The sequence below is a fragment of the Artemia sp. Qi Xiang Cuo genome, chromosome 12 (genome assembly GCF_049724085.1).
Source record: "Artemia sp. Qi Xiang Cuo chromosome 12, ASM4972408v1, whole genome shotgun sequence".
Taxonomy (NCBI): Eukaryota; Metazoa; Arthropoda; class Branchiopoda; order Anostraca; family Artemiidae; genus Artemia; species Artemia sp. Qi Xiang Cuo.
In genome coordinates, this window is record NC_142805.1 from 37,295,913 (window position 1) to 37,322,206 (window position 26,294).

Below are 26,294 nucleotides of genomic sequence, written 5' to 3' on the forward strand. Positions count from 1 at the left end.
TTTATTTTTTTATCATTTGTCATTGTTTGTTTCTTTGTATAGCGACTTTAAAGCTGCTGATCATAAATCGTTAATTTTTTTCGGTCAACTAAAATTTTTAACTTGTCTTTAGTTGTTGATTTTTAATAGATTTTAATATTCATATTTCTTGAGATTCTTAGAAAAATATTATACAGCATGTTCGTTAAAAAAAGTTCTGATTATTAAATTCACCAAAAGAAAGAATATCAAAGGAGATAACACTCCTAAGATATATATTTCTATGCTTCATTAGTTATAGTTTTGAAATTCCATGTCGATATATGTATGGTATATATCAATACATTTTCATTTTTTTTTTTCAAATCTAGATACCGTCCAATACTAATCAAATACATCGTAGTTATTCAATCATATTTTAAAAACAAATTTAAACGTTAAATTCAGACTTAAAAAAGCACAAATCAACACCTATTTTTTTTTTAAAGTTAGATCTTTTAAATTGAGATAACTCAATGTAATTTTGGCCGTGTGTAGTTATTTTCAGATTAAACCAAGATTTGTATCTTTATAGTTGGGAAGTAAATCGCCACCACCCGCTGCGACTGAAGCGGCAGTAAATGGCGAAGGGAAAATTCGCCACAGGCATGCGTCTGGGGGCAGCAGCACTGTGGCTAAAGTTATGGATATTTTTCGTGGTAGATCTCTCAGTGTTTCAAACGTTGATCGACGGAAATCGGTAAGGTGACAAACTCCTCATTCATCTTCTGTTCTTTCTAAATAGTTTAAAGTATTCTTTCTAGATAGAAACTATGTTTTTTTGAATTCTTACAGTGTAAAAGCTAAAGGTGATAAGCTACCGATTCGGAATCACTCTGGAAAATTCTTTGAAAAGTCCTCATATTCAAAGTATCCTGGCCCCGAGTAAACTGTGGAACTTTATTTCACTTTACTGTGTGCTCTTTTTATTTTTTCTATATCTTTTCCCCTTTGTTATTTGTTTAGAGTAGGGGGTTTGCGGCCTGTTCCAAGACTCCAAGACTGTTTATTGATTGGCATTATGTTTGTGCAGATGAAACAAATATCTATCTTTCTATGATACTCGTATAAGGTCTGTAGTGAGATTTTGGCCGTTGAATATCATTAGATTAGTTTATTTTACACAAATATAGAAGAAATTATGCAACACCAACAAAGATAACCCTAAAGGGCTTGTTAGTTGTAGGTGTTAGTTGTGGTCGAAGGCTTATTAGTTGTAGGTTTTCTCTGCTCTACACATATTCAGGATTCAGGAACGGGATGATGCTCGGCAAAGTAATTCAAGAATTGAACCAAGAAGGTTTTCTATCAAAAAGGGATTCGACCGGAAATTTGTTTGTTACTAAGAAAAATCAAAGGAAAATGGAAACTAAATTGTATAAAGAATTAAATAGATTTGAAGCAAAGAAAATATTCTGCCTTCGATCAAACCATGCAGGAGTTGGATATTTCAAAGCAAGATTTTGGGGAGAAAGTGACAATAGTCCCAAATGTGGGTGCTTAGAGACGATTGGAGACAAGGGCTGTGAGAGTGAAGAAGATAGACGAGAAATAGTGGAATTTCTTAGACTTAAGAGAAGGTAGCCAGCCTAAATTTATTACTCGGTGGATTAGAAAGTGAAGAAGAAAATTGTGTGATTACACGTCTTGTAAGAGTTTTTGAAGAAAAGTGGAAGAATTGGAAAGTGCAAAAGTGGAAGAGTTTTGAAGAAAAGTGGACATTTGAAAGCAGTTCATAAAGAAGAGACTTTATACGTACTTGAAGAATAAGAAGTGAAGATTACATATCCACAGAAGTCCCCTGGGCTGTACAGCGAGAGTAATGACTTCATTCAGACTTCAAAAAGTCTGCAGTTAAAGTTGGAATAAGTTTGAATGAATTGGATACTCCCCGAGAATATATGATGCTCGGCAAAGTAATTCAAGAATTGAACCAAGAAGGTTTTCTATCAAAAAGGGATTCGACCGGAAATTTGTTCGTTACTAAGAAAAATCAGAAAAAGTCTGAATGAAGTCATTATGAAGGAAAAATCTAAAGGGCAATAGAGCCTTTATCACCATTGTTTGTTTGTAAAATAAAAGCCAGAATTCTGAAGTAGAAAAGTACACACGAATGAAAATATATATTGGGGGAATCGTGCAGACAAATGTTTCACAATTATTGTGAGGTTAAGGATAACATCATAAACAAATGAGGAGGAAAAAAGTAAAAAATCCAACCACACCTAATTCATTCAATTAAACAAATGTACTGACTGATCTTCTTGTCATCAATTGACTAATTGTAGTAAATCAGAAACCATGCATATTTCTACGACACCAATGGGTCCTTAGGTAATGCAGAAGTTGAATATTCTACTCAAAGGATAGGAGTTATTGCGCTTGAAGATGTAGGAACTTACATAGAAATACAGAAGCTGCGCTTCCAAAACTCTGACCACTTGCAGCAGAATTTATCGATCCGCTTCTCTCACGCGAAATAATCTGATTACTCTGATTTGCACGAGCGTTAGATTTTTCTAAAATCTGAGATTAAGATTTTAGATTCGAGCTTTTGATTTTTTCCTTTAGATTTTCCTTCATACGTGTCTGGAATTTCATTCTCTATGATTCCAAGGTGAGCGGGAATCCACTGAATGAAAACCTTCTTCTTCTCCGTTGCTGCATGTAGCTTAATATAGCACTTTATGACTTCTCTACTTGGTTTTGGCATGATGTTAGTATGTGTAATAGCTTGAATAGCGCTCTTTGAATGGGAACATATTACAAATTTTTCTTCTTCACATTCTTCAGTAAATTCTAAGGCTTTTGTAATAGCATATACTTCATACTTCAGCCTGAAATACACAGCATTCGGTGGGCAATTTGAATTTTCTTGATACATTTTTCTGAGGGCATCAAAATGCTATTCCAACATGCTTAGTTTCATCAAATTCAGATCCATCAGTGAATAGGGTGATATATCCTTCATATTCATTACTCATCAGCATACGAAATGCCATTTCTTCAGGAATATTTGGTTCCACTTTGAATTCCAAATTTGATAAAATCCTGTTTTCCTCCCATGGTGGAGTAACTCACTGTCAGCATTTCTGATAATTTGATTTCTACTCCATGTCTTCTACATATTTCTAAAACTTCTCCATACAATTAAATTGATCTCTGGCTTTGCATGTGTTGGCAGTTATTTGTCGCCCAGGTTTAATGATTTTCGGCTTAACTGGGTGGTTGTTTTCTTTAATCCAAATATTCTGCACATACTTAATTATCCTCATTTTTCCTCTTTTTTCTAAGTCTAATGGACCACTTTCTGATAACAAAAAGCTAACAGCTGTAGTTCTCCTGGCTCCAAATGCTATCCTTATGGCTGAATTTCGGATTACATCCAATCTCACAGTTGTGGAATGGCGAGCTGTCCCGTATATTGTTGAGCAGAATTCTACTTTAGGCACAATGTATATTGTGTAATATTGAATAAGGAGTTCTGCTGACAAACCTCCGGACATATAAGCTAAACTCTTAATTATTACATTTATACGCTTCAGGCATGCTGTTTTAAGATACATCACATGGGGGTTCCTGGTGAGCTTATTGTCCACCGCCACGCCTAGTATTTTTGCTTCATTCACTTATTCTATCTCATTTCCATTCAGATATGTCTTCGGGAGGGCTCCAATCCTTTTCCTAGTGAACACAATTACTTTTGTTTTCGCTCATGAAAATTTCAAACCGGCTTCTTTAGGCCATTTTCTAATTTCTCTAAGACCTGGGCCATTAATGTCTTTATTTTGTAGGTGTCTCGGGCCATAACCCAGACATTATTATCATCCGCAAAACCAGTTCCACCATCATCCTTTTCACTAATAGGAATGTCAAATGATACTATATTATACATGTCAGGACCCAAGGCTGAACCTTAAGGGACCCCGTCTTTCGGGAAACACTGTAGTCTCTAATAATGTTTCTCCAATTCTTACTTTGACTCTTCTTCCTTTCAGATAATCTTCCAATAACGTTAGAATTTGACCTTTGATGTCTGCTGTTATTAGGCCTCAGATCATTTTTCTGTGAAGCATGCTGTCAAAAGCACCCTGAATACCTAATAAAACAGCTGCTAGTATCCATCCATTTTGAAAAGCGAATAGTGCCTCCTGTTTCAAGCATGTACGAAAGCCACATTGGATGTCTTTCAGGATTTTTTTTCTGATCCATCACAACTTCTAGCCTTATTGATCATCCTTTCCATCACTTTAACAATCACGGGGAAGAGGGTAATGTATCTGTAGTTTTCAATCCTTGAAGGATCTTTTCCAGGCTTTGGTAACATCACTGCTTCTCCGTATTTCCATACATCGGGAATTTTCCCCATCTTCCATGTACCTTTTATTATTCTCAATAATACTTTTAGCCAAGATGTAGGAAATGCTCTAATAACTTGTGATAAAATTTCATCGGGTCCCGGAGATGTATTTGGCAAATGCCTTAGTACATCCCTCAATACTTGTCCAGAAAATGGTCTGTTGCATACCACATCTTTTCCATGTGGTCCAAACTGGATTGCGTTCATATCAATCCCTCTATACGGTTGTGAATTGGGATCTTTTAGTCCAGTCACTGAGCGTATGAATGAGATGCTGCATAAACTTTTTGATTTTCCTTTACAAGAATTGTAGTACCACTAATTATTAGAGGGTTCCTTCTGTTGGGAATAAGTGCATTGTTTCTATTTTTAATAGTTTAGTAAACTTTTGTATTTGGATTTATAGCTTATAGGTTGTTTATTAATCTACTAAATTATTTTCTATTAGATCCCATCAATGATTTCCGTAAAGTGGTAATTTATCGGTTTTTTTTTTCAATATGATTATTTATAAAAAAGTAAGCCGAATATCTTCTTATTTATAATAAAAATCCTGCTTTGTTTCAGAGTAGTCTTTATTCCTCCAGGTAGAGCCTTTGAGAGCACTCACTTCCCTATATGGCACTATATTTTTGGCTATTTTCATCATTGTGTCTTGAAATAATTCCATTTTCCTTGACAATTCTACTTCTTCATCTGTTAACGACTTCACATCAAATTCTTCAAATGCCCCAGTAATAAGGGGCCAGTTCACATTTTTTATTTTAAATCTTTTTTTTTGCGTTGCCCCTGTGATGAACTTCTTCATCAAGAGTGCATAATATAGGATAATGATCATAAGACAACTCAAAGACAACTCACTTCCAGCATCACATACTTAATTTAGTGTATGTTTAATTTAGTGTATATCCTTGGGCTACATAATACCAAGTCAATTGTTGTTGTCTCTCCTGTCTGAGGGTTTAGCCTTGCTGGCAAGCTACTAGGTGTCACTAAATAAATTGAATTGTTGATTAAACAATTCTCTAGGCTTGTATTAGAACCGGAACGCTAGCATCATTACCAACATCATTGGCGTGCTACTCTTTTGCAAAGACTTCAAAAGAGCAGTTTATTGACTCCATCTAGATTCTTTTGAACTATTTCTTGAGTATTGCTGAATTAGGGTAAATTCTAGACTCTGTTGGCTTGTAGGAAAAAAAAAAAAAAAAAAAAAAAAAAAAAAAAAAAAAAAAAAAGCTGGCAAACAGTTATGTTCGAGTGTTCAAGTTTTTGATGTAAAATATTTTGCCGAATGTAGATGCAAATAACAAATTGTTTTCCACAGGCAATGAATGTCTTGCTAGATTTCCTATCTCCCGTCCTATCCTCCTTCCTTCATTTCACAAACAACTGATAACCGGTAATTGTTTAAAATTGATCTCAATTGAGAAACTCATGAGCTTTTTCTTCTATCTCGCACCACCTCCAGACAAGCGGCATTTACTGACTTATTATTCAAAAAAACTAATGACCTTTGCCCTATATCCTATCATTCTAACTAGTCTTTTTGCCCTTAATGAAAGTACTCTTAAATCACCCACTTACACCAAACTATATAATTTCCTGCTTAAACCTGATGGTGTCTTGAAATGTCCCAAATATACTCCTTCTATTTTTATTCTTTTTCATCCGCCCCCCCCCCACCTACCATAACTCACAACTTACCCGATTGTCTTTTAAAAAATTCTCTTTTGTAGCTTAATATCTGCTGGTACTAGACGCCTAAGGGGGCTCTTAGTTACGTCCATGAAGTCTTCTAACCTTTCCAACTCGCCATTTGCACCTGGTCATCCCACTTTCCGGAACTTGTAAAATTACATCCAAATAAGAAAAATCCGTAACTCTCCTTTTAAAACAAAACTGATTCTTTTCCCTTTCATCTTTTCCAAAAACTAATGTAACTGATTCATCTATATCTAAACCTCATTTTTGACCCTCCAAATAACTTTGCAAAACCTTCAACCTCTTTTAAAACAGCACCAGCGTTATTAATTTCAACCTAAAGACATTTGTATTTCTAAAAAGTTCATAAATATTCATTATATACTCATTTTTCTCACACTCATAATATATAAATTCATATGTTTATTCTAGAAGTATTGTGATAAAGCGTATAGGCTACTTATTGTTTATTTAAAGAGAAGTTAGACTTCGCCATAAAACACGGAAGGTTCAAGAATAGGGGGATCTTTTCTGTTTAGTTTGATTTTTGACATAGCTCTTTGCTTTCAGGTAATTTTTCTTTTTTTTTAAGTGAAGCAGTGGCAGGGAAGAAGGAGATTACCTCCTCTAGTTATACTAATAATTCTCAATTCATTTTTCGCGATAGTATCCTTTCCTACGTGTAATGATTCAATCCTAATCGCCTTGCCAATTTTGGCAGTTTTTCGATACCAGTGCTTTGAAATTTTGTCTATTTTCGGTAGCTGCCTGACATGTGGCAATTTATTAGGGTACTTTTAAGACATGCACTTCGCCCACCTGGTTATCATTGCAAAGCAAAGCAACTGACCAATGGTTCAGAAGTTAAGTATTGCTGATGATTTCGACGGTAGGCTTTTGGATAGGTTCAATTTTCTTGGAAAGCTCATTAAAATAGCCACGACGCCACTTAAGGCGGGCATATTCAAGCAGTTGCCTGTTGAAAGATATGCGTAGACGGAGAGAATGGGCAAACATTCAGTCGAATTAAGGTTATCGACCGCTAACAGAAGCACAAGTGGACCCAGTAGGTTACCCTGAGGAATACCACAACAAACAGGGAGGGAATCAAATTGCAGCTTTTCGTGTTTTAACAATGATCACTTCCATTATCTTGATTCTTCAGCGGTTTTATGGTGCTCACCCGTGTAATTTGTGACGCCCTTATTGAAACTAAAACAGTAATTGATTAAGTATTCTTAAAGCGTTGTGTGTCCTAAAATAGCTGCAAGCTGCATCAAAAATACTTTGTAGAGCTGGACAGGCGGGGTGTTTTTCAAGCTAAAATCGACCGCAGTTATGCAGCACGAGCGTACTTTCCACCAGCTTTCGAATTACGATTTCTTTCCATGTTGATACCAATTTTTATATAATCTTTTTTTTTTAATTTAAAAAAAAAACATGAAGGTAAAATCAGTTGAAATTTGATAGTGTAGTTATTGTTGTGTTCTAGGATGTTGGTAGAGATTGAAATCATTTTCCAGGTTTGTTTAGCCAAGTGTGTCTAGTATAACGTGAATGTATCTGAGGCAGAATGGGACTTCACAATCCTAACGTAACGACTTCATAATTTTTTACCACTGCATATTTTCTAAATAAAAAAGGAAACAAATAGGATTTCTCACTTTTGTTCAAATTTCTTGCTTGGGAAATACATGATTTTTTTTTTAATCTCGTTGTGCCCCCATCTAAATTTAAGCAAAAATAGTTTTATGTGCACAACATGTGGCTTCTTCTCAATGATACATCACCTGTAAATTCTCAGTGATGCATCTGCTCTCTTCTTTTGGAACTTTACCCTCATTCCTGCAGTTGTTAACAGTTAGCTTTGCAAACGTAAATTTGATCAGTCCTCGCACATTAGAATTACCTGTATTTGCCATTTAATGTCTTAGCTATTTGAATTTCAGCTTTCAAATCCTTATTCTTGTGTTTTATTTTTCAGAAAGGTGCACATGGAAAAGACAATGGTAAGTTTTCTTTTCTATTTGTTTATATTGTGTTTTAATTGACATCCAAATCTACAAGAGGCGTAGGCTTGTATGTAGGAATTCAGTTTAGAAGAAGTCAATTCGTTCATCGATATTTTATGTAACTGATGAGTCTTGCTGGTATATAGGGGCAAGGAAGGGGGTTTTGGGCCCTCCTTTGTCGATAGTGTACCTGGCTGTGCGTTTTCTTCTCAACCCAGGCCCTTAAGCTTGGCGAAATATTTTTTAGATCTACGCCCCATCGGAAATCTCGCTTCAAATGTTTTTAATGGGTCGTTTCAAACTGTTGCACCCACCCCGCATAAATCCTAATATGTGTACATACCTGACCCAAGGCCTTGCGCTAGCCATATTATGTCTAAAAAGCCGAGGCAACTACCTGTGGAGGAGGAAGGGGCTATAAAAACTCAGAAAATTTTAGCTGCTTACGATTTTCCCATAATTTCATTGATGCATAATCACATAATATATCACCGAGACAGAGGGCATGAGATAAGTCTACAATTATTTTAAATTAATTTTTTTTTTGCGTTACAAGATGAAATACCTGTGTGCGCGTGTTTGGAGGGTTTCATTCCTAAACAAGGATCCTCAAAATTTCTACAATTCTATTTTAGTATTGAAATATGGAATTAAGATAGGTACAAATTCTCTTTTAAAAAGAGGAGAAGATTTTTTGGTTGCTTTGTTACAAATGTATTTTAGTAATTTCTTTATGGTGCATCGAACTATTTGGCCTTGTTTCAAGCACACATTTAGCTAATGAGATATCGAAAAAAAGCTGGATTTTTGGATTAATACGTTTAATCTTTGATTAAAAAAATGGTGTTTCTGAGGTTGACTCTTAGTATGTGGTTTGCCCTATAAGATATAGCCCGAAGGCCACAGCATCATATGGTCCAAATTCAAGTTAAAAAAAAAAAAAAAAACATGGATCGTGAGAGAGATACATTTGAAACATGAACAAAAATAAAGTGACACTAAATCTTTAATTTTTGTTCAACAAAAAAAATATTCAAGAAACGTTGCTGAATCCTCATTTCTCTCGGCTCTGTGTATGTTTTTCTTTGTTTGAGGTCGTGACTAAGCACCCAAGTAGTTTGCTCAACAGAACAAGTTCAAATAAGCCAATTATTTTTTTTCCAGAATTTTCTTCTAATGAAGCTGTAGATAGAAACTGACCATGAATTTGCGGACAATTTCATATTAGACAAACAATAGAAAGTGGGCTGGGCAAAAAACAGTTATAAAAATCACAAAGAGACTGATTTACAACCATGATTACGGTTGTAACAATACCTGCTACCTAGCAAGTAGCAAGCCACTGACCAGATTAACGAACACATATTTTTCGGAAACAGCCTAATGGGGAAAATTTCCCAATTGATACTTAATTGGAAATGATAGCTCTTATCCAGATCTGCTTTCGTCATACTTTACTATAAGAAAAGTAAGTTTTAAAAAAAGAAATGTGTTTCCCGAAAGGAACCGTATTTTGAAAAAGGGCTCAGAATTTCTCGAAATTAGCGCCAGATTGAAAAAAAAAGATAATTGCTAAAATTGAAACTCATAGTAGCACTGATTTCACCTTTTTTCACCAGCCCTAGCCTTGCACTGTATGATCGTACAGTTGTGTTTAGGGGGTCATTTGGCAGAACATATTGGTGCTGGTGATTTTGCTCACATTTTGACACTCATATCCTTGCAATCAATTTGGCAGATAATTTTTTTTTTGAACGAGGGACTTGGCCTAATTAATCTGCACTCTGGGATTTCTCGCATAGCAGTTTTTCTGAGGACTTCATCTTCTTTAAAAAGAAATATTCGCAGGCTTCTTTTTTGGATGTCTTCAATTTTATCCGAGTCCTCATTCAGTCCAGCACATGTCCTTTGACTTAGATTTTGCTGTCACGGGTAGAGATTTTTAATAGATTATTTCCTTAAAGGTAATAGATAGGCAAAATCCCACATCATAATTTGATTCCGCTTTATGGAAATATATGTATTGCATTTCTGTCATTTTGATAATATTGTCCTTTGATTTTAAACAACCGCATAAAAATAACAAAAGTTTGGGCCAAAACACCCTGTGAGGGTGTCTAGTTCAGTTTCGAATCAGTTAGAGACTACAGGAGTACAAACCTAGGATACAGGTGGTTTAGGGGAACTTAAAAATGGTTTTCAATCTTTTTTTACTCTAATGAATACTGGGACTATGTTTGTTCCCACATACTTGTTCTCCTTCTGTAGGAAGCAACAGTTCATTCAGTTCATTAGCATTTCACCAACAAACTCAGCAAAGCAAAGTCGTTATATTGTTGCAATAAACCCATAATTATCATAGCTAACTCAAATTAAGTTTTGCATAAATATGTTTGCTTTGCCTGAGTGGCATACTGTTTCAAAAAAAAGCGCGTCCTATCATGGGAAAGTAGCACCCCATTCAGGATGTATTGTGAAAAAAAACTGCACACAATAATTCACAGTTTTTGGCAAATCTAGACAACAATGCAGTGGCGGATCCAGAGGGAGGTGAGGGGCCCCTCCCCCCAACGTAGTTTAAAGTAGTGTAATTTACTTAATTAACGCAAGTTTGCGTTAATTAAACTTGCTCCTAACGCAAGTTTCTCGGATAAACTTATTTTGCCCCCCCCCCCCTAAGAAAATCCTGTATCTGCCCCTCCAACAATGTAGGTGGGTATTAAGGGCCTTAGGAACGGTTCTAGAACGATTTCATCATAGAATATTTAGGGCTTTGGATTCAGAAGTCGAATCCAAGATTAAACTTAGTACAATACAAAGTTGGTGTCAGTAAAATAGATGAAAATCAGATTCTAGGCTCAATCTGCTGGTCAGCAATAACAGGTACATAACGCATACAGACTCTTAAAGTCTAGTAACTGTCACTGTAACTGTCTAGTAACTGTCTAGTAATTAGTCACTTCGTACTGTAGAAACTTCTATTTCTATATAGGAAGAAAAATAAAGTAAAGGCCGACTTTAAACTTAAAAAGACCCAAGAGATCATAAATGGTTGGGGGATGTTGCTTCTTTAAACTAGGTATTCGTGATGTTTAAGTGGCTGCTTGTATTTTATTTATAATAACAATTTTTCAATGCGTTCGTTGAAAATAGGAAAATACTTCTATTTCTTGGAAACAATAAGAAGTTGTAATTGCCATTGGACATTTGCTGTTCTGCAGTGATTTTTAGTAAAGCAAGCAGTAACTTGAACTTTACTTTTGTGAAGTTGATGGGGGACGACCCCTCCCCGCTTCCACAGTTCAGGGTATCTTTTCCTTTTTTCAGTTTTAATGTCAGTCGTTACTTGTCCAAAAAAAACAAAACAAAAACATATTTGTTTTTTAATATTGTTTCGATCGATTTTTTGTTTTTCCCGGAAATGAGAGTGGGTAGCCTTGTTTATAAAGGCCAATTTTTCGTTATCAACGCTTAATTATCAATTTTTCTTTGCTAGATCCAGGAAATAGCTTTATCAAATTATTCCTCATTCAGATTTTTGATATTAGGAACTACGATAGGAATCGGCGCGAAATAAAAATACATGTATGCCTACTAATAATCTTCCTTTTTATATTGCAAACTACTGGTCAGCATATACTTTTCTTAATCTTGTATAAATTACAAGAGCAGCTTTAATATTCCGGAAAAGAATAACTTTTGGAAAAATTGCCAACAGTAAGGTTTGAAGTAGGATCCTAAAAAAAACTGACTAGATGACAGGCTAAATCGTAATAGATTTCGAAGTAGTATCCTAAACAAAGACTGACTAGATGGCAGGCTAAATCGTACTAGATTTTGAAGATATTCAAAAACTAGTCTGAAATAATTTATGCTTCTAAAGAGATAATTGGGATAATGAAACGAAGAGAAAAATTTAAACATATTGCATTGTTTAATGTTGCTCAACCTGGTGCAGTGTAGCCGAACTAAAACTATTATCATACAATCTCGTGATCCTGAGCAGGAAGTCAACCTTGGGCCAATTATCTGAAACAAGTTTCTTTAGGGTTGCGTTAACATCACAGAATTTTCTTAATAAAATCAATGTAAAGGGAGTCTAACCAGCTTTCCAGCTCTATCCATCCAGCAGATGCCACCTCGAAATGCTGCTTACTTGCGTTAGATCTAGCACTAAGATGGGTAGGTAGACTGTAGTGGCCTCTTTATCCCTCAATTCTTTGAAAAGCTGCTGAAAATTATTTTTTCAGCCCATCAGCTTCATAAGTTTGTAGATATTAATGAAAAATTCACGCGACTACGCTTCATTTGCTAAGATGCTTAAGACACCCTCAATTTTGTGTCCGTATCAAGGAGGTATTCTAGCCAGCGTCACACACTCAGGATACTCCAATAATGTAGGAAATGGCACAAAATACCACCGTTTCGCGCACAATATGGCAGTTTGTCTGGTTTCTGACATGGTGAGTATAAAAAGGCTGAGACAAAAAAAAAAAAAGTCGTAGGTACTCATTTGGCTGCCCGTATATCAAACAATAAGCTTTTCGAAAAATACGGTTCGATTCCACTTTCTAGTTCAGGAACAAAAGAAAGGTTAAAATGGCTAGGTTATGTTTTCCAGATTAAGGATGACAGATTGCCAAAGACTGGGCTTTTTGGCCATCCGTCTGGGGCCGATTAAAAAGAGAACATACCCGAGGCTTGGGAGTCAAAACGCAGAGAAGACATCCATACACCATGAAATAAACGCTCAGGGGACATCAACTCCTCAGAGACAAAAAATAAAATATATAAAAAACAAAATGCTATTCTGTTTGATTGTTAACTAAATGGTCCTTAAGAATCCTTTTAAAAGTCCCAAACGAGTGGCATCTCTGTACTGAAGAAGGTAGGAAATTCCACACCTGTTTATAAGCAATGAAGAGATTGAAATCTGACCGCAGAGTAGGGGTAGGAGGAATGCAGACATTACGTGAAGAACGAAGGCTATATGGAGCTGAATCAGAAATAAACACGGTAGTTTTTTTTGAAGAGATTTTGAAAGATTGCCATGAAGCAGATGAAAGACAAAAGAAGCACAAGAAAGAATGTAAATAGACTGTGAATTTAAGAGCGGTGTTGGTGAGGAACGGTTGGTGTCCTTAACCAGACGCTGTGCTTTAATATGCATGTCAGAAAGTGACCGCAGTGTAGAAGGAAAAGTAGACATCTATACAATGGGGCAATACGAAACGTATGACTGGACAAGGCAGAAAAAAAAGCTTCAGAATAGTTAAAGGAAATGTGTGTCTGGGTTTTCGAAGGATACCCAAACTCCGTGAGACCTTAACCCTAATCTTTGCTACATGGTTTCTAAATGAAAGGTTCCCATCAAGCAGAATACCAAGAAACCGGTCCACCCGATCCTCTGGTCTAAACAAGGAGCCTTGTGACATCTGAAGGTGTGTAAGCTGAGGGAAAACTATACAAATTCGAGAACAGGAAAAAAAAGGACTTGCCAAGATTCAAGGCCAAGAAATTCACATCAAACCATGAAATAACTCTCTCGAATATTGCCACACGGTTAGACTTGATATCACATTCCGTCCTCCCAAGGGTCCCAAGAGCTGTGTCATTGCAAAGGCAACGAGAAAATCTTCATTAGAAGTAGTATTGGAACGCGAACGACCATCAGGATGATATACCTTGCAGCATGCTAGAGGCTTGGTATTTTTGACTGCCGAAATCAGATCATTAACATAAATCAGAAATAAAACGGGGCCAAGAACAGATCCCTGAGGGACGCCATAATCTACTTCAGAAGAGCTTCAGAAAAGTGGATCAATTGAAATAAGACTACCAGAAAGATATCATTCAAATCAGGAGAAAGCATTTGATCTTATACCAATATGCGATAGTTTCCAAAGAAGAATCCGGTGGGTCAAAGAATCAAAAGCTTTATGAACGTCGAAAAATAAAGCAGCCGGGATATTACCAGAATCCATTGCCGAATGAATGAAATTCAAGAGAAAGGCGCAAACATGCTCTGTAGAATGATGCAATTGGAATCCAAAGTGGAGATCCTGCAAAAATTCTTTTGCATCCAGAAAACTAAGAAGCACGAATAGCATAGCCTTCTTAAAAATTTTACTGAAAACTGATATGAGAGAAATTGTCCTATGATTAGCAGGATCACTCCGAGACCACCTTTATACAGCACTATAACCTTAGCTCGTTAGAGAGATTCAGGGAAAATTCATATCTCGAAAGACAGATTGACAAGCTAAGCCAATGGTGCCAGAATAGCTGGCAGAATGGCACGAATAACCCTTGTTGAAATTCTGTCTGGCCCTGAAGACGATGATCCTTTAAAGCGACGTTCACATGCGTGTCTAGCTAGAATCCCATGTCTAGACACGTGTCTAGCCAGACTTCTATGTCTAGGCAGCGACCGTTCACAAGTAAAATTCGTTGCTTAACTAAAACTACAAATTTAGTTTCAAATAGATTATAGTTGTCATTTCTAGCCAATCAGGAGAGCTTATGTGGGCAAAACTTTCAAAATTGTAATCTCTATTTTTAGTGTCACAAGGTAATGGATGCGATAAGCCAAACAATTGCCTTATTGTGCTTCACTATTATGTCTGGTGTTGCAGATTTGCCTAAAATGAAAAAAAAAAATTAATGAGAAAACAAAAATTAAATTTTAGTTTAAAAATGTAAACATAGATGACGAAAATAGTGGAATTTGACACACTGATTGACTGTAATCGAAAATCCTAGGCATTGAGTTCTAGAGTCTAAAGCTCAAAGTCTAGTCAAGCGCCTTATCTAGCGTGTCTAGCTAAGCACCGAATTTTACTTGTGAACGGTCTTTGCCAAGACATTGAAGTCTGGTTAGACATGGGATTCTAGCTAGACACACATGTGAACGCCGCTTAAGAGTTTTGATTATACGAGCTACCTGAAACTCAGAAACAGAGTTCAAGACCATTCACTTTAAACATAGGGGTCCATGATAGGCTCTGAAATCGAAACGAGCAGTTTCATAGCTTGCAGAGGAAACAGTTGTCTTTCCTGTATTAACAAAATAAGAGGTAAGCACTAGCTGAACATCTTATTCTCCTTGGACGGTCTTACCGTCGATTATTAGTGCTGTTGGAACTGAAGGTAGAGGGGGAGTAGGTCTAAGAACCGAATTGTTTAAATACCATGTCTTCCTAACATCCTTCCCACATTCAGAAAATTTCCTATAATAATACTGAGACTTAGCTTTCTGACACAGAGAATTAAATATACTCATATAGGTCTTGAACCGTTGATAATGAGCTGCAGATGACGAAGCCTTGTAAAGCTTCCACAAATAAGTTTTCCTTTTCCAGGTTTTATGGAGACCTGGAGTCATCCATGGATTCAGCGGTGCTATCCTTTTCGAAGTATGGGGCGCTGGACCCGGATGGCAATCTCCTAGGATTTCTTTTTTCACTAAATCATAAAAGAAATCAAAAGAGCGGTTAAAATCCGATTCAGAAACCAAACTATCCCATGGCTGAACAGTCAGATGAGATTAAGTAGACTCAGCTCAGTATCACCAAAACGGAAAAATGGGAGATTAGATGGCGATGCTATAATCTGCGCTTGATCAACATTCTTATATCGGGAAATAGTGGGAAAATGATCAAAAATATCACTAATCAGCACCGAATTATCTAAGACATCTAGTGACGAAAAAATATTATCAATGAGAGATGCATGCATAATGCGTAACGTGGGTTGGTATAAAACTGATGGTAAAGTTGCCGAAGAGAGCATCATCGACAAAAAATCTATAGCTGAAGCAGAATTTTGGTCCAGCAGGTTGCAGTTGAAATCGCTTATAAGGATTAGTTCAGAGGGGTGCTTCTGGACTGAGTCCAAAACCTCTTCCAGAATTTTCATAAACGAAGTAATAGATCCACTAGGGGACCTGTGGTGCATTTTTAACTACATTATAATAATGTAGTGCGTTGTTTACTTACTAAGTTAAGTCCCGTATAACCTCACAGAGTGTATTAGGGCCACTCCTTTTAGCAGGGTATAACCCAGAGCTTGATATGATGATCTGGATAGTTAGTCTTTCTCGTGGTCATAGTCCATCTATCGTGCCTTCAAGTGTTATTCTTGAAAAACGATCGGGGGCCTTTCTTTTGACATGCCCAAGCCTCTGCAAATGCTCCTATTTGATTTTTTTCAGAAGTGTGTTGTGATATTCAGCCGCCTTCGTATCTCCTCGTTTGTCGCATGGTTGGTGTAATTCATCTTTGTGATGATGTGGAGGCAGTAAATCTCGAACGCAAGGAGGTTACAATCTATTTCTGTCACAAGAATCTAACTCTCATTTCCATACAGAGCAATCGGCACAGTTAGACTGTTGTATAGGCTGCCGCACTTCCAGATTTTCGATAGTGTTAGGAATATAAAAACCTATTTTTCCTTTGCTTGCAGTTTTAAAAAGGCACATACATCAAAAAGGAAATGAGCAATAGGTAGCTTTTTTCTGTATTTTCAATGATCTTAAAGCGAAGGATCAGCCCAAAGACGACTAGATAGGATTCAGTGTCCGTTTGATCCTTTGTTGGCTTGTTTGCGAGAACACTGATGAATTACGAAATTTTTGATGTACTGGATCTCTATAGAAATGCAGTAGGTCAAATCAAAAGACACTAAATTAGGTCATGTGACGATTTTACGCCAGGACTTTTGGACTTTTGAATTTATTGTCCTTTCATTTTTAAAAGTGATAATACTAGTTGAATTAAATGAACCATCACAAACCCTGACTGGCCCAAAATTGTATTTTTAATTGTGTCAAAACAACACAAAAAGAAACATTTGAATAACAGACCACCGAAATAAATAAGGCAACGTCAAGAGATAATGCCTGCTGCTACTGCTAACAGCTAAACTGTTGCACCAAGCCACCTGTGTCTAACACAGCTGCGCACACTCTTCTCCCCCCCCCCCAATATATTCCAAGCCTTACGCTTTAAACCCTCCCACGAGGTTCCAGTTTCCTTTCAACTTTCAACACTAGATCGATCATCATATCAAGCTCTATGTTATGCCCTGTTAAAAGGAGTGACCCTAATACACTCTGTGAGGATATACGGGACATAACTTAGTTAGTAAATAATGCACTTAAACCAGTGTACTTCCTTTAAAATAAGGGTTTTCAGTAAAAATGGAATTAGCCAAAATTTTCACTCCAAATCTTTTGAAAGACTATATAAATCAACCAAGGTTAATATGTTGCATTCTAATAAGCTTTCAGTAGAACGTGAGTTAAAATTTAGCATAAGGAGCAAGTATTGAGACGACGAGGGGCGGTAGTCTCTTTTAGGACAATTTCTGTTCGTTTTAAATTTTAACGTCAGTCTTTTGCTTTCAGGCGAAAGATATCATTGTAATAACTGTCCGTTTTTGTTTGTTTATAATAAATAATAAAAATATTACGCAAGAACGTGCTTAAGAAGCTGATACTTACCCGCATGGGAATAACAATTTATGTAAGGCTTTTAGACACATTGACCAGAATTTGCGTATTGCGATTTTGGTGTCTTATGATGCTTTCGCCCATTCCAACCAAAATTGTCTTCTACAGCATAAAAGGATGGAAAACAGTAGTCCGTTGAGGCTTGATATTTTTTGCTTCTTAAAAAAGGTACTAGAACTTAAAAAAAAATGTCCATCATATGTACATTCTCTTTATTTTTTACTACCATTTTATTATCACTGCAAAATTCACCTGGAAAAAGGGCTTACCCCGACAAAACTTCCTTGAGCTTGTGGGAGGGGTATAAATGAGTTTCCTGGTCACGATTTATCATTTTTAAAGGGGTTGAAAGTGTAACAGACAAATGTCGTTCTTGTGGGGTGTTCTCTACCTCTATCTGAGTTAGAATATGAACAGAATCTTCCATTTTGTACTCGAAACCATTCAGTAATAAGTGGAAATTGCTACCTCCACAACATCCGACTTGAATGCTTAGTCTAAAAATATTATTTCAAAATGAAGGCTAGGGGTAAAATTTTGGTAAAAATCCGGATCTTTGTCATTGCTTTTTTCATTTTGCTTCGGAGCTTTGATATTGAAATCTACCAGTGCCAACCCAGTAAAACCAGATAGCGAGCCAAAGTATGTTGGCTCAAACAACCTTTTAGGTGACAAATTAAATTGATTTAACCGAAAACGCTCAACGCTAGACTCCATAGTTGCTCGGCATCAAGATTGGATTAAATATTGGCAAAAGAACACGACATCAGGCCATTGTCATTTGACATTGCCAAAATGACAAAGTATGACCTCGTGGCTTATTCAAGAAACTTTATGCATGTAGTGTCCGTGGATCTCTGCTAAAAGAGATTGATAACTATCGGTATGATCGTATAGTACGTGTTGGCTCGACGGGTTAATTTTCTGAGACCGTCCTTAGTTGGCAGGCGTACCCCAAGGTATCTTTAAGCCTGTGCCTTTCCTGTTCTACCTCAATGGCTTGGGACACAGTCTCACAAGCTCCCTGGGTTGCTTCGCCAGTAATACTACCGCACGAAATATTGTTCCTAAGCCTGAATACATAAGCCTCAATGGATCGATGGAGGGGGGCCCTAGGTTCCCCAAAGGCTCCAGTGGTACCCTTTTATTCATCGAGCACACTAGATTTTTAGGATGCTTTCAAGGTTCTCTTGGATTCGTTGTTGGCTTTGCTTGTAGATAAAGTCACAATGCAGTCATCCCTTCGACCCAATAAAATTTTGAAAGATTTCACTTATTCATTCATCCAGTACAGGAAACCAGTTCCAAATTTGATATAGTTTTTGTCAGTGTAAGATTGGGGATTTTCAAAGAAATATCAAGTTAAGTGTATTATCAGCTGTATGGAGTTGGTAGAAAAATGTAAAAAAAAAAAAAAAAAAAACAAAAAAAAACGGCATATGCTCATCCAAGCAGAAATTGCATTCAAAACCCTTTTCCAAGAAATTGAGAGTATGGTCGTTAAGATTCCACTATCAAGGCTACGCAGCAACGCATAGCTTAACATTCTACATGCCGAGCAGGGGTGCTCAAGATGGATCCAGAAAGTCAGTATAGAATGGCAGTTCTCATTCCAGCCCTAGAGATCTTGGTGTTAGGTTTTAAGGAATGATTCAATTCTCATTTTACTAATGCTGCAAAGTTGTCTGCATTGATCCTGACTTTATTTCAACCAGGGTACGAAAAATACAAGGAGCTCCTTTTGGAGACGGAGAAAGATCTTAACATGGATTTCGAAATTTGGAAGAAGTATTGATCGGACAATACAATGGAAAAACCAAAGACCACTGTTCATCGCTTAACAGCTGTCAAGAATATGTTTTTACAAACACCTTTGTTGTACTGAAATTTTTTGCAACATTTGACTAGATAGATAGACATTTATTCAAGCATAAAAAAAAAAAAAACAATAAAAGCACACACATCATCATATAAATATCCCCCGCGCAAGGCTGTATGGCCAAAAATGCAGGAAAAAAAAAACAGAAAAGAAAGAAAACAAAAATGTTAAAAAAGGAAATGACGAGCAGCCGCCCTCCATTGACTACTCGCTAAAAATCAAGCCGGAGCAAAGTGCCATGCGCAAAAAGCAATAAAAACACTAAGAGTTCCAACTTGGCCCAGGGACATCAAACGCAAGGCTGCATTCAAAAAAGTACCAAGAAGTCAAAAAGCGTTTTTATGATTTTTCTGAAGGCATGAAATGGATGATTCTTTTTAGCTGATTCCTGGCAGCATGAGAAGCGGTCAGCATTTGTGAAACAGAGTATATTTTCTGAAACTTGACCTACACAGAGACGCAAACGACTTTCCAAAGGCAAATCGCTTAATTAATCTATTTTATTTCAAAAACGGCTTGCCGGCTAAACTTGGTGTTGTAGTGTAGTGTGTATAGCTTATAGTTTGTAAACTAAAAACTACCCGCCTTAAACTCAGTATGGTATTTTTTGCTGTCCTCTATTCATCGCCAGACCCTCCCAAAATTTTCTTCTATATCAGCTGGTGCTTCCCCGCTCATACAGATGGATTTTTTGGTAAAAAAAAGTGAAGCGACCTGATGCTTGGATGGTCAACTTCAATGCACCAAGGACAATATAGCTGCTATTCTTCTGATTGAATGTGCTATGCCCCCCATCCTGACTTCGTCTTCAAGAATAAAGCAAAGAAGATAATAATAGATGAGCTCCTCTCCTGGGAACCTCTTCTCCGCAGATCTATCTTGGAATGCTAACGTCGATCAGGCGAGAATTTCTTGAGGAAGAAAGCCGGAGATCACACTTCGCAGCTGAAATCTTCTTACATCTAGTTCGATCATACCGATTTACAAGTCCTGCATGTCTTGTCCGCAGTACTTATGTCTGTCCGCAGTACTTATGTCTATCCAAGTAGTAAAACACACGGAAGGCACACCAGTTAATCCAATTACCTTACCCAAAATATGCCAAGAACCAAGTCCCGGAAGTTGAACTTCATTTGGTCGGACTTCTGCCTGGAGTGATCTTCCTGGGGACGTTTTCCGTGAAAAAGTGTATGTTGGTTCCTTAAAAAGAAGATACAACAGACAACTATTCCCTCGAAGTGGTTGGTATGAGGTAAAGAAATTGCGGCACATGAGACACTAAGAAGCATCTGGTGCCGTGAATTTGGGTATACAAAAAGGAAAAATATAGAATTCTGTATTTTGTACATAGACCACTTATACCTCCGCTCTGGGCCTTTCACACCCCTTGATTTTGATAGGGTAATTATTATCAAGATAGCAACTTTTTTGGCTCATTTCCCCCTTTTTCAAATATTTCAAATTTTCTAATACTAACCTGATAATCGCTTGTAATTATTGCCCAGGTATTTTCTTTATCAGACTAAAAATCTGAAAGTTTAAATGTAATTCATGCAAAATGGAAATTCTGGAGTTGAACACAGATAAAACGCTGCATAAATTCCGCGGGAAAGAGGGTCAGTATGGCTGATACTGAACCGCTCCGAACCCTTAATGCAGATAGGTGTAATCTGGCCTGAGCTAGATGGGGGGTACTGAAGATTTTTTCCAAGAAATCAGGTCCTGATGCCTCAGCATTTGATTTTTAATGCGGAAACTTTCAAAAATGCTGGGAATTCTCGAAGTCTTTGTAGACTGTGTAGCCAGACAAAGACCATAGAAAAAAAATGCAAAAAAAACATAAATTATGTAGAACAAATAGGATACTTATATACAATATTTAAAATCATAAGATTTTAAATTCGACAGGCCCAAAACAACTTTTTTTTTACATGCTTAATAATAATAATAAAAAAAAATCACAGGTAACTTCAAAGTGGGTGCTGGGGACACTGTATCGGTGAAATCAGCCACTGGCTAGGTATGTGCTGCAGCCTTAAAATGCATGTTTTTATTAGAAACCCTTTTCCATTTCTTTTTCAAAAAGTAGTGGGTCTTGCCCCGTATTTGCAAAGGTGCCCATGTCAGAAAGCTATGCGGTTACTGCCCATCCTGTAATCCTGGAGGTACAAAAATATGTGGAATTTCCATTCCTGGAAACCTTTCTGGATGTCCACCACATTGGGAAAGCTTTTCCCGGGCACCCTTGCTTTTTCGCCCCTACATGAGGATTTACAATTTAATAACTTTTCAGAAAACTACGTAGCCTAATTATGGGAAGAGGGTTGTCGAACCCTCTCCCCTCTCTGAAAAACAAGTATAAATTTCCTATTGCATAGGTTTTGGCTGCAGAAATTGCTTTGGTACTCTTCTATTAGCTACGCAACACGCGAGACAGCCACTCAAGAAAAGCAAAGATCAAATAGGTGATACTTGTCAATTCCTATGAGACGCTGAATAAACAAGGGGTTTCTCACTCCGGGAACTATATTTAAGCTTTAGTTTTTTGGGTTTAAGGGGGGGGGGGTACATAGGTTAGGTTGCGTATTTAATATATGTTATGCTTTATCCCCACACCCTAATGTTCAAAGATATAGCCGAAATTTGATACTAACTATTATATTTTCATCATATTTTGTTTTATTTTATTAGCATTAACCAAAATTCACTTCTCGCGTCTTGCCTTGCTAATAGAACAGTACCATTGCTTTTTTGTTGTTGGGTATTCAGGGGCGTCGTTTGGGGGTGGCAAGGGGGGCAGTGGCCCCCCCCCCCCAAATAGTGTGGAGAAAAAATATTATACATCCCATGCCGTTTGACTATCCAGATATGAACCCCTCTTGCCCCCCCCCCCAATAAAAATGCTGGAGACTTGCCCCTGGGGGTACCCTCACATCGAATCCATGTTACTGATTTTAGTCAGTCAGATTAAGGATTTGATGTTTGCTTATTGATTTCGAAAATTTGACTTTATCGTTTCATTTGTTAACTAGTTTTTTTTTGTAAAATCTATAACATATTTATTTTTTAAGAAAACTATTCAGGTTGTAAATTATCGTTGTTATACCTTAATCTTGTGTTATAGCTGGAAAATCAGATAATAATCTAGTTTTCTGAAACTGTTGGAATTCTAATTTGTTTTTATCTAATTTGCAGACTCGCAATTTCTACTTTATGACGTAGATTTAGCCTTTAGGGAAAAGTTTGTAAACAAGCGCGCTTGCGTTGTTCCCATGCCAGTTTGCCGGTTTAGTATTGTGTCATAGCTTGAATGTGAATTGTATTACGTGAGTATTCACACACTGCTAAAGAACTGGTTTTTCCGTAAGAATGGATAGAAGCAAAATATCGAAGGATGAACACATGGTTTCAATGGTGGATAGTATTGCTTTCTCAATCTGAAACCTGACAGTTTCAGTGATGATTTCTGTGTAGTAGAAAGAGCTCAGTGTTGTCCCGATTTATCAAGACAATTGAGTATGTTCGAAAATGTTTTAGTGTCAAATAATGGACAAGTTGGGCACTTTGAGGTCCCACACACAATACCTCATGACTCACGGTCGCAATCTTCTTTGGAACAGGGCTCTATGGAAATGGATGTTTCTAGTTTTGAAAGAGATCTATCAGTACCTCCTGATCCACAAAACTGTCACATCAGTAGGAATATTGAACCTTTAACCAGTAATGACCAGACAAATGCTATGAATGGGAGACCTCAATATCCTTTAGTTTCTGAGAGAATTTCAAAAGCTGCTATTTCAGCACATGAGCCACCCTTGCCCCAAAAGTGTAGTAAAAAGTCCCCAAGGCACCACTTGGATAGTGGATCAAACATGTCAACTTCATGCAGTGGTGAACTACCCTCAAAACATCCTAGGCCTGACATACTTCGAATATCTGCACGTTTCCGCAGACATTCTACTCGCAGTGATAAAGATGACGAAGTAGACGTGCCCAGACGTAAACGTTTAACATCTGAAACTGATGCTGATAAGTCATTTAAACATGGGCGTTTACCTAGTCTACAAGGACATTTGCCCAGTGTTCATGATGTTGTGAGCTTTTTCAAAAAATTCTCTCATAGTTCAAAGGACGTAGGAAGCAAAGAAAGAAGAGGCAAAGAGCTCCTACGTGGTGCTGACTCTCCTTCTCCCACTCCTCAAGAATATTTTCGAAATAGATCATGCTCTGTTGGGGCAGTAAGTTTGCCAAGATACAAAAAACTAGGTGAAACTTGTGAAACTGTGTATGGTATTTATGAAGACATATTACAAGAAGGTAAGATCTGTGTAAATAAAAAAAGCATGTATATGTGGTAAAATTTTAGACAAGCTACTTTTTGCTATCTTGGAAATGGGTTAGGTTAGGAAAATGAAACTTTCAGCAATGAATCCAGGGCCAAAAACATACTCTGGGAAGGTATTGCAAAGCTAGGGTTGAGTACTGGAAAGTTGGAAAGTGGGTTACCCTCCTATGACAACCCCCTTCTGATTTCTAAATCTTAGAGGGGAATTTACCTACTTGACAAGTCTATTACCAATTGGAATTTAGACAAAACAACACTGTCCCTTAATTTTCACTTTTCAGTTTCTTTTTCTCTGGTTTTAGTTTTGATAATGCAATTCTTGTTATTTGAGTAGAATTTTAAGCCACGTCAATTAATTTTTTTCAAAATTTATGAAACGTATTTGCAGATCTTTGGTACCTCTTAGGTTGGGATTGAGCAAAGTTGTGAAGCTGAAAATACTTTTCTTGTACTTCATTAACACAGAAGATCTATTTTACAAGGTTTCACTTCTATGAAACAAGGGTTTTTAAAGGTCATCAAAGGTCATGCCCTTTAGAGGCAGAAAGAGTTGAGATAGGTATTTCAAAATACCTTCCTGTGACACACTTTGGTAAATTTTTCGCAGTTCATATTATTGACTTACGAATTAAGTTAACATACCACTCGATGCCTTTTTTATACTCTTTCCAAATATAATAATCATTTTTGTCCGAAATGAATTTTACCCCCACCCCTATATATACCAATTCAGGGAGGCATGTTTTTTAAGTAAGTACCGTTTTGCGATTCCGCCGCCACAGCGCTAAGGTCGTCGTTCTGCGCATGCGCGCTGATTACCTACATCTCTTGTCTACGCACCGACGCCATTACAGTCTGATTCTTAATTGTATACGTTGTTTACTGAGTGTTTAAGATGCCTCCGACAATCTTTAGTCCCACTGATTGTAAAGTACGGGCGGTTTTACAATTTCTTAGTGCTAAAGGTGTAAAACCAATCGATATTCATTGTGAGATCTGTGAAGTTTACGGACAAAACATTATGAGTGATGGAATGGTAAGGAAATGGGTAAGAGCATTTAAAGATGGCTGCACAAATGTGCATGATGAAGAACCAAAGTATAAACACATACAACAAGTACTGACAAAACCTATCCTCTCCACACAAAAAAAGTGACCCTTTGTCCGCGTCTCCGGAGACAATGCGAACCTGGTGCCTAAATTTTTCAAGTTGCGTAGGGCGTTATACTTGTTCCATAGTTTGATAGTCACCTACGGAACCGGTTCCGTAGGTGAATATGCTTTGATCAGATGTGTTCTGAATTAAAGAGACAGATCCTAATATAAAGCTTGTGATTAGAATTAGGACAATGAAAAAATGAGGGTGCTTTATTGCGGAGCATATTTAAATTAAGACCTTCTATTTTGAAATAGTTTCACCCTACCCTATTAGATTTTATGTGATGTTTACCGACACCCATTTATCACGCCTATATTTACGATTTGAGTGTGCTACGCGTAAATACTCGTAGATCGAATGGAAAATTGCTTTGATTATTACAATTGTTTTCATCTTCCTCTAATCTATCCCTTTTTCTCAATGTTATTGACGTCAAAACTTGAAAATATGATAATTTATTTCGAAAGTATTTATTTTTCCTGTCATTGCATGGCAACTGGATTAAAGAAATTAGCCGGGTAAATTGTATTGATAGTATTTGATAGAATCTACTTTTATTTAATTTGGTTCAGAACCGTACGAAATTTACTTCTTGTTTGTCCCCTAAGCTCCTTGATTGGAGGCCGGGATTTGCTGATATAGGCCCACTATATTCTTCGGAAGGAAAGCAAAAAAAAGCACACACATATGGGATGCTTTGTTTCATGAGCAGCTTTTACATGTATTTTTATTGTTGTGTGCTGCAAAATTAATTATAGTATGGAGCACTCGTCAACTGATTCAAACTTTTTTTTGCGTTTCGCACAAATTTAGCTCGCTTTTTCAGAGCTTATTTGAAACCAGATTAGTCTTATATACGAGTAATACGAAACAGAAGAATAAAAGTGTGCTTTATTATATAATGGAAAGAAAAATGAAAAAGATGTAGTTTGTTGTAAAACAATTTCGTTTGAAAATCAGTATGCTATTCCCTAGAGTTCTTTCACTTCTCCTTCGAAGCGTTAACGGATTTTCTCGTGGAACATCATCGCTACTTGTGGATAAAATAAAAAGCTAAAAAGAAAAAAAAAAAAAACGAGGGGGAATTACTATTGATTGATAAAAACAAACATATGAGTTTCTTGTGAAAAATACTACCCCAAAACGTTGGAATGAGTTTCAAGAACAGTTAGGATAATGATAATCTTGATCAGAAGTGGGTTTGCAGATATGGTTTAATGGTACATGACCGCTGTATTAATAGTTCTTCCAATTTCTTCTTTTTTTTAATTGCAACAGAATAAAAGAAACAAGAAAATAAATAATC

At 36.8% G+C, this 26,294-nt stretch overlaps 1 protein-coding gene across 7 annotated transcripts in view; it reads left to right on the top strand.

Annotated features, from left to right (window-relative positions):
* Positions 1–26,294, top strand: part of SNF4Agamma (SNF4/AMP-activated protein kinase gamma subunit) — a 273,674-nt gene that overhangs the window by 146,624 nt on the left and 100,756 nt on the right. For 6 of the 7 annotated variants that reach the window (XM_089098083.1, XM_089098084.1, XM_089098085.1 and 3 more), the window contains 2 exons: positions 554–718; positions 8,067–8,091. In XM_089098083.1, coding sequence (XP_088954209.1) covers positions 554–718; positions 8,067–8,091 — 190 coding nt within the window. Of the gene's footprint in view, positions 1–553; positions 719–8,066; positions 8,092–22,798; positions 23,802–26,294 lie in introns of those variants that run through there. The other variant, XM_089098082.1, reaches the window with a different exon arrangement.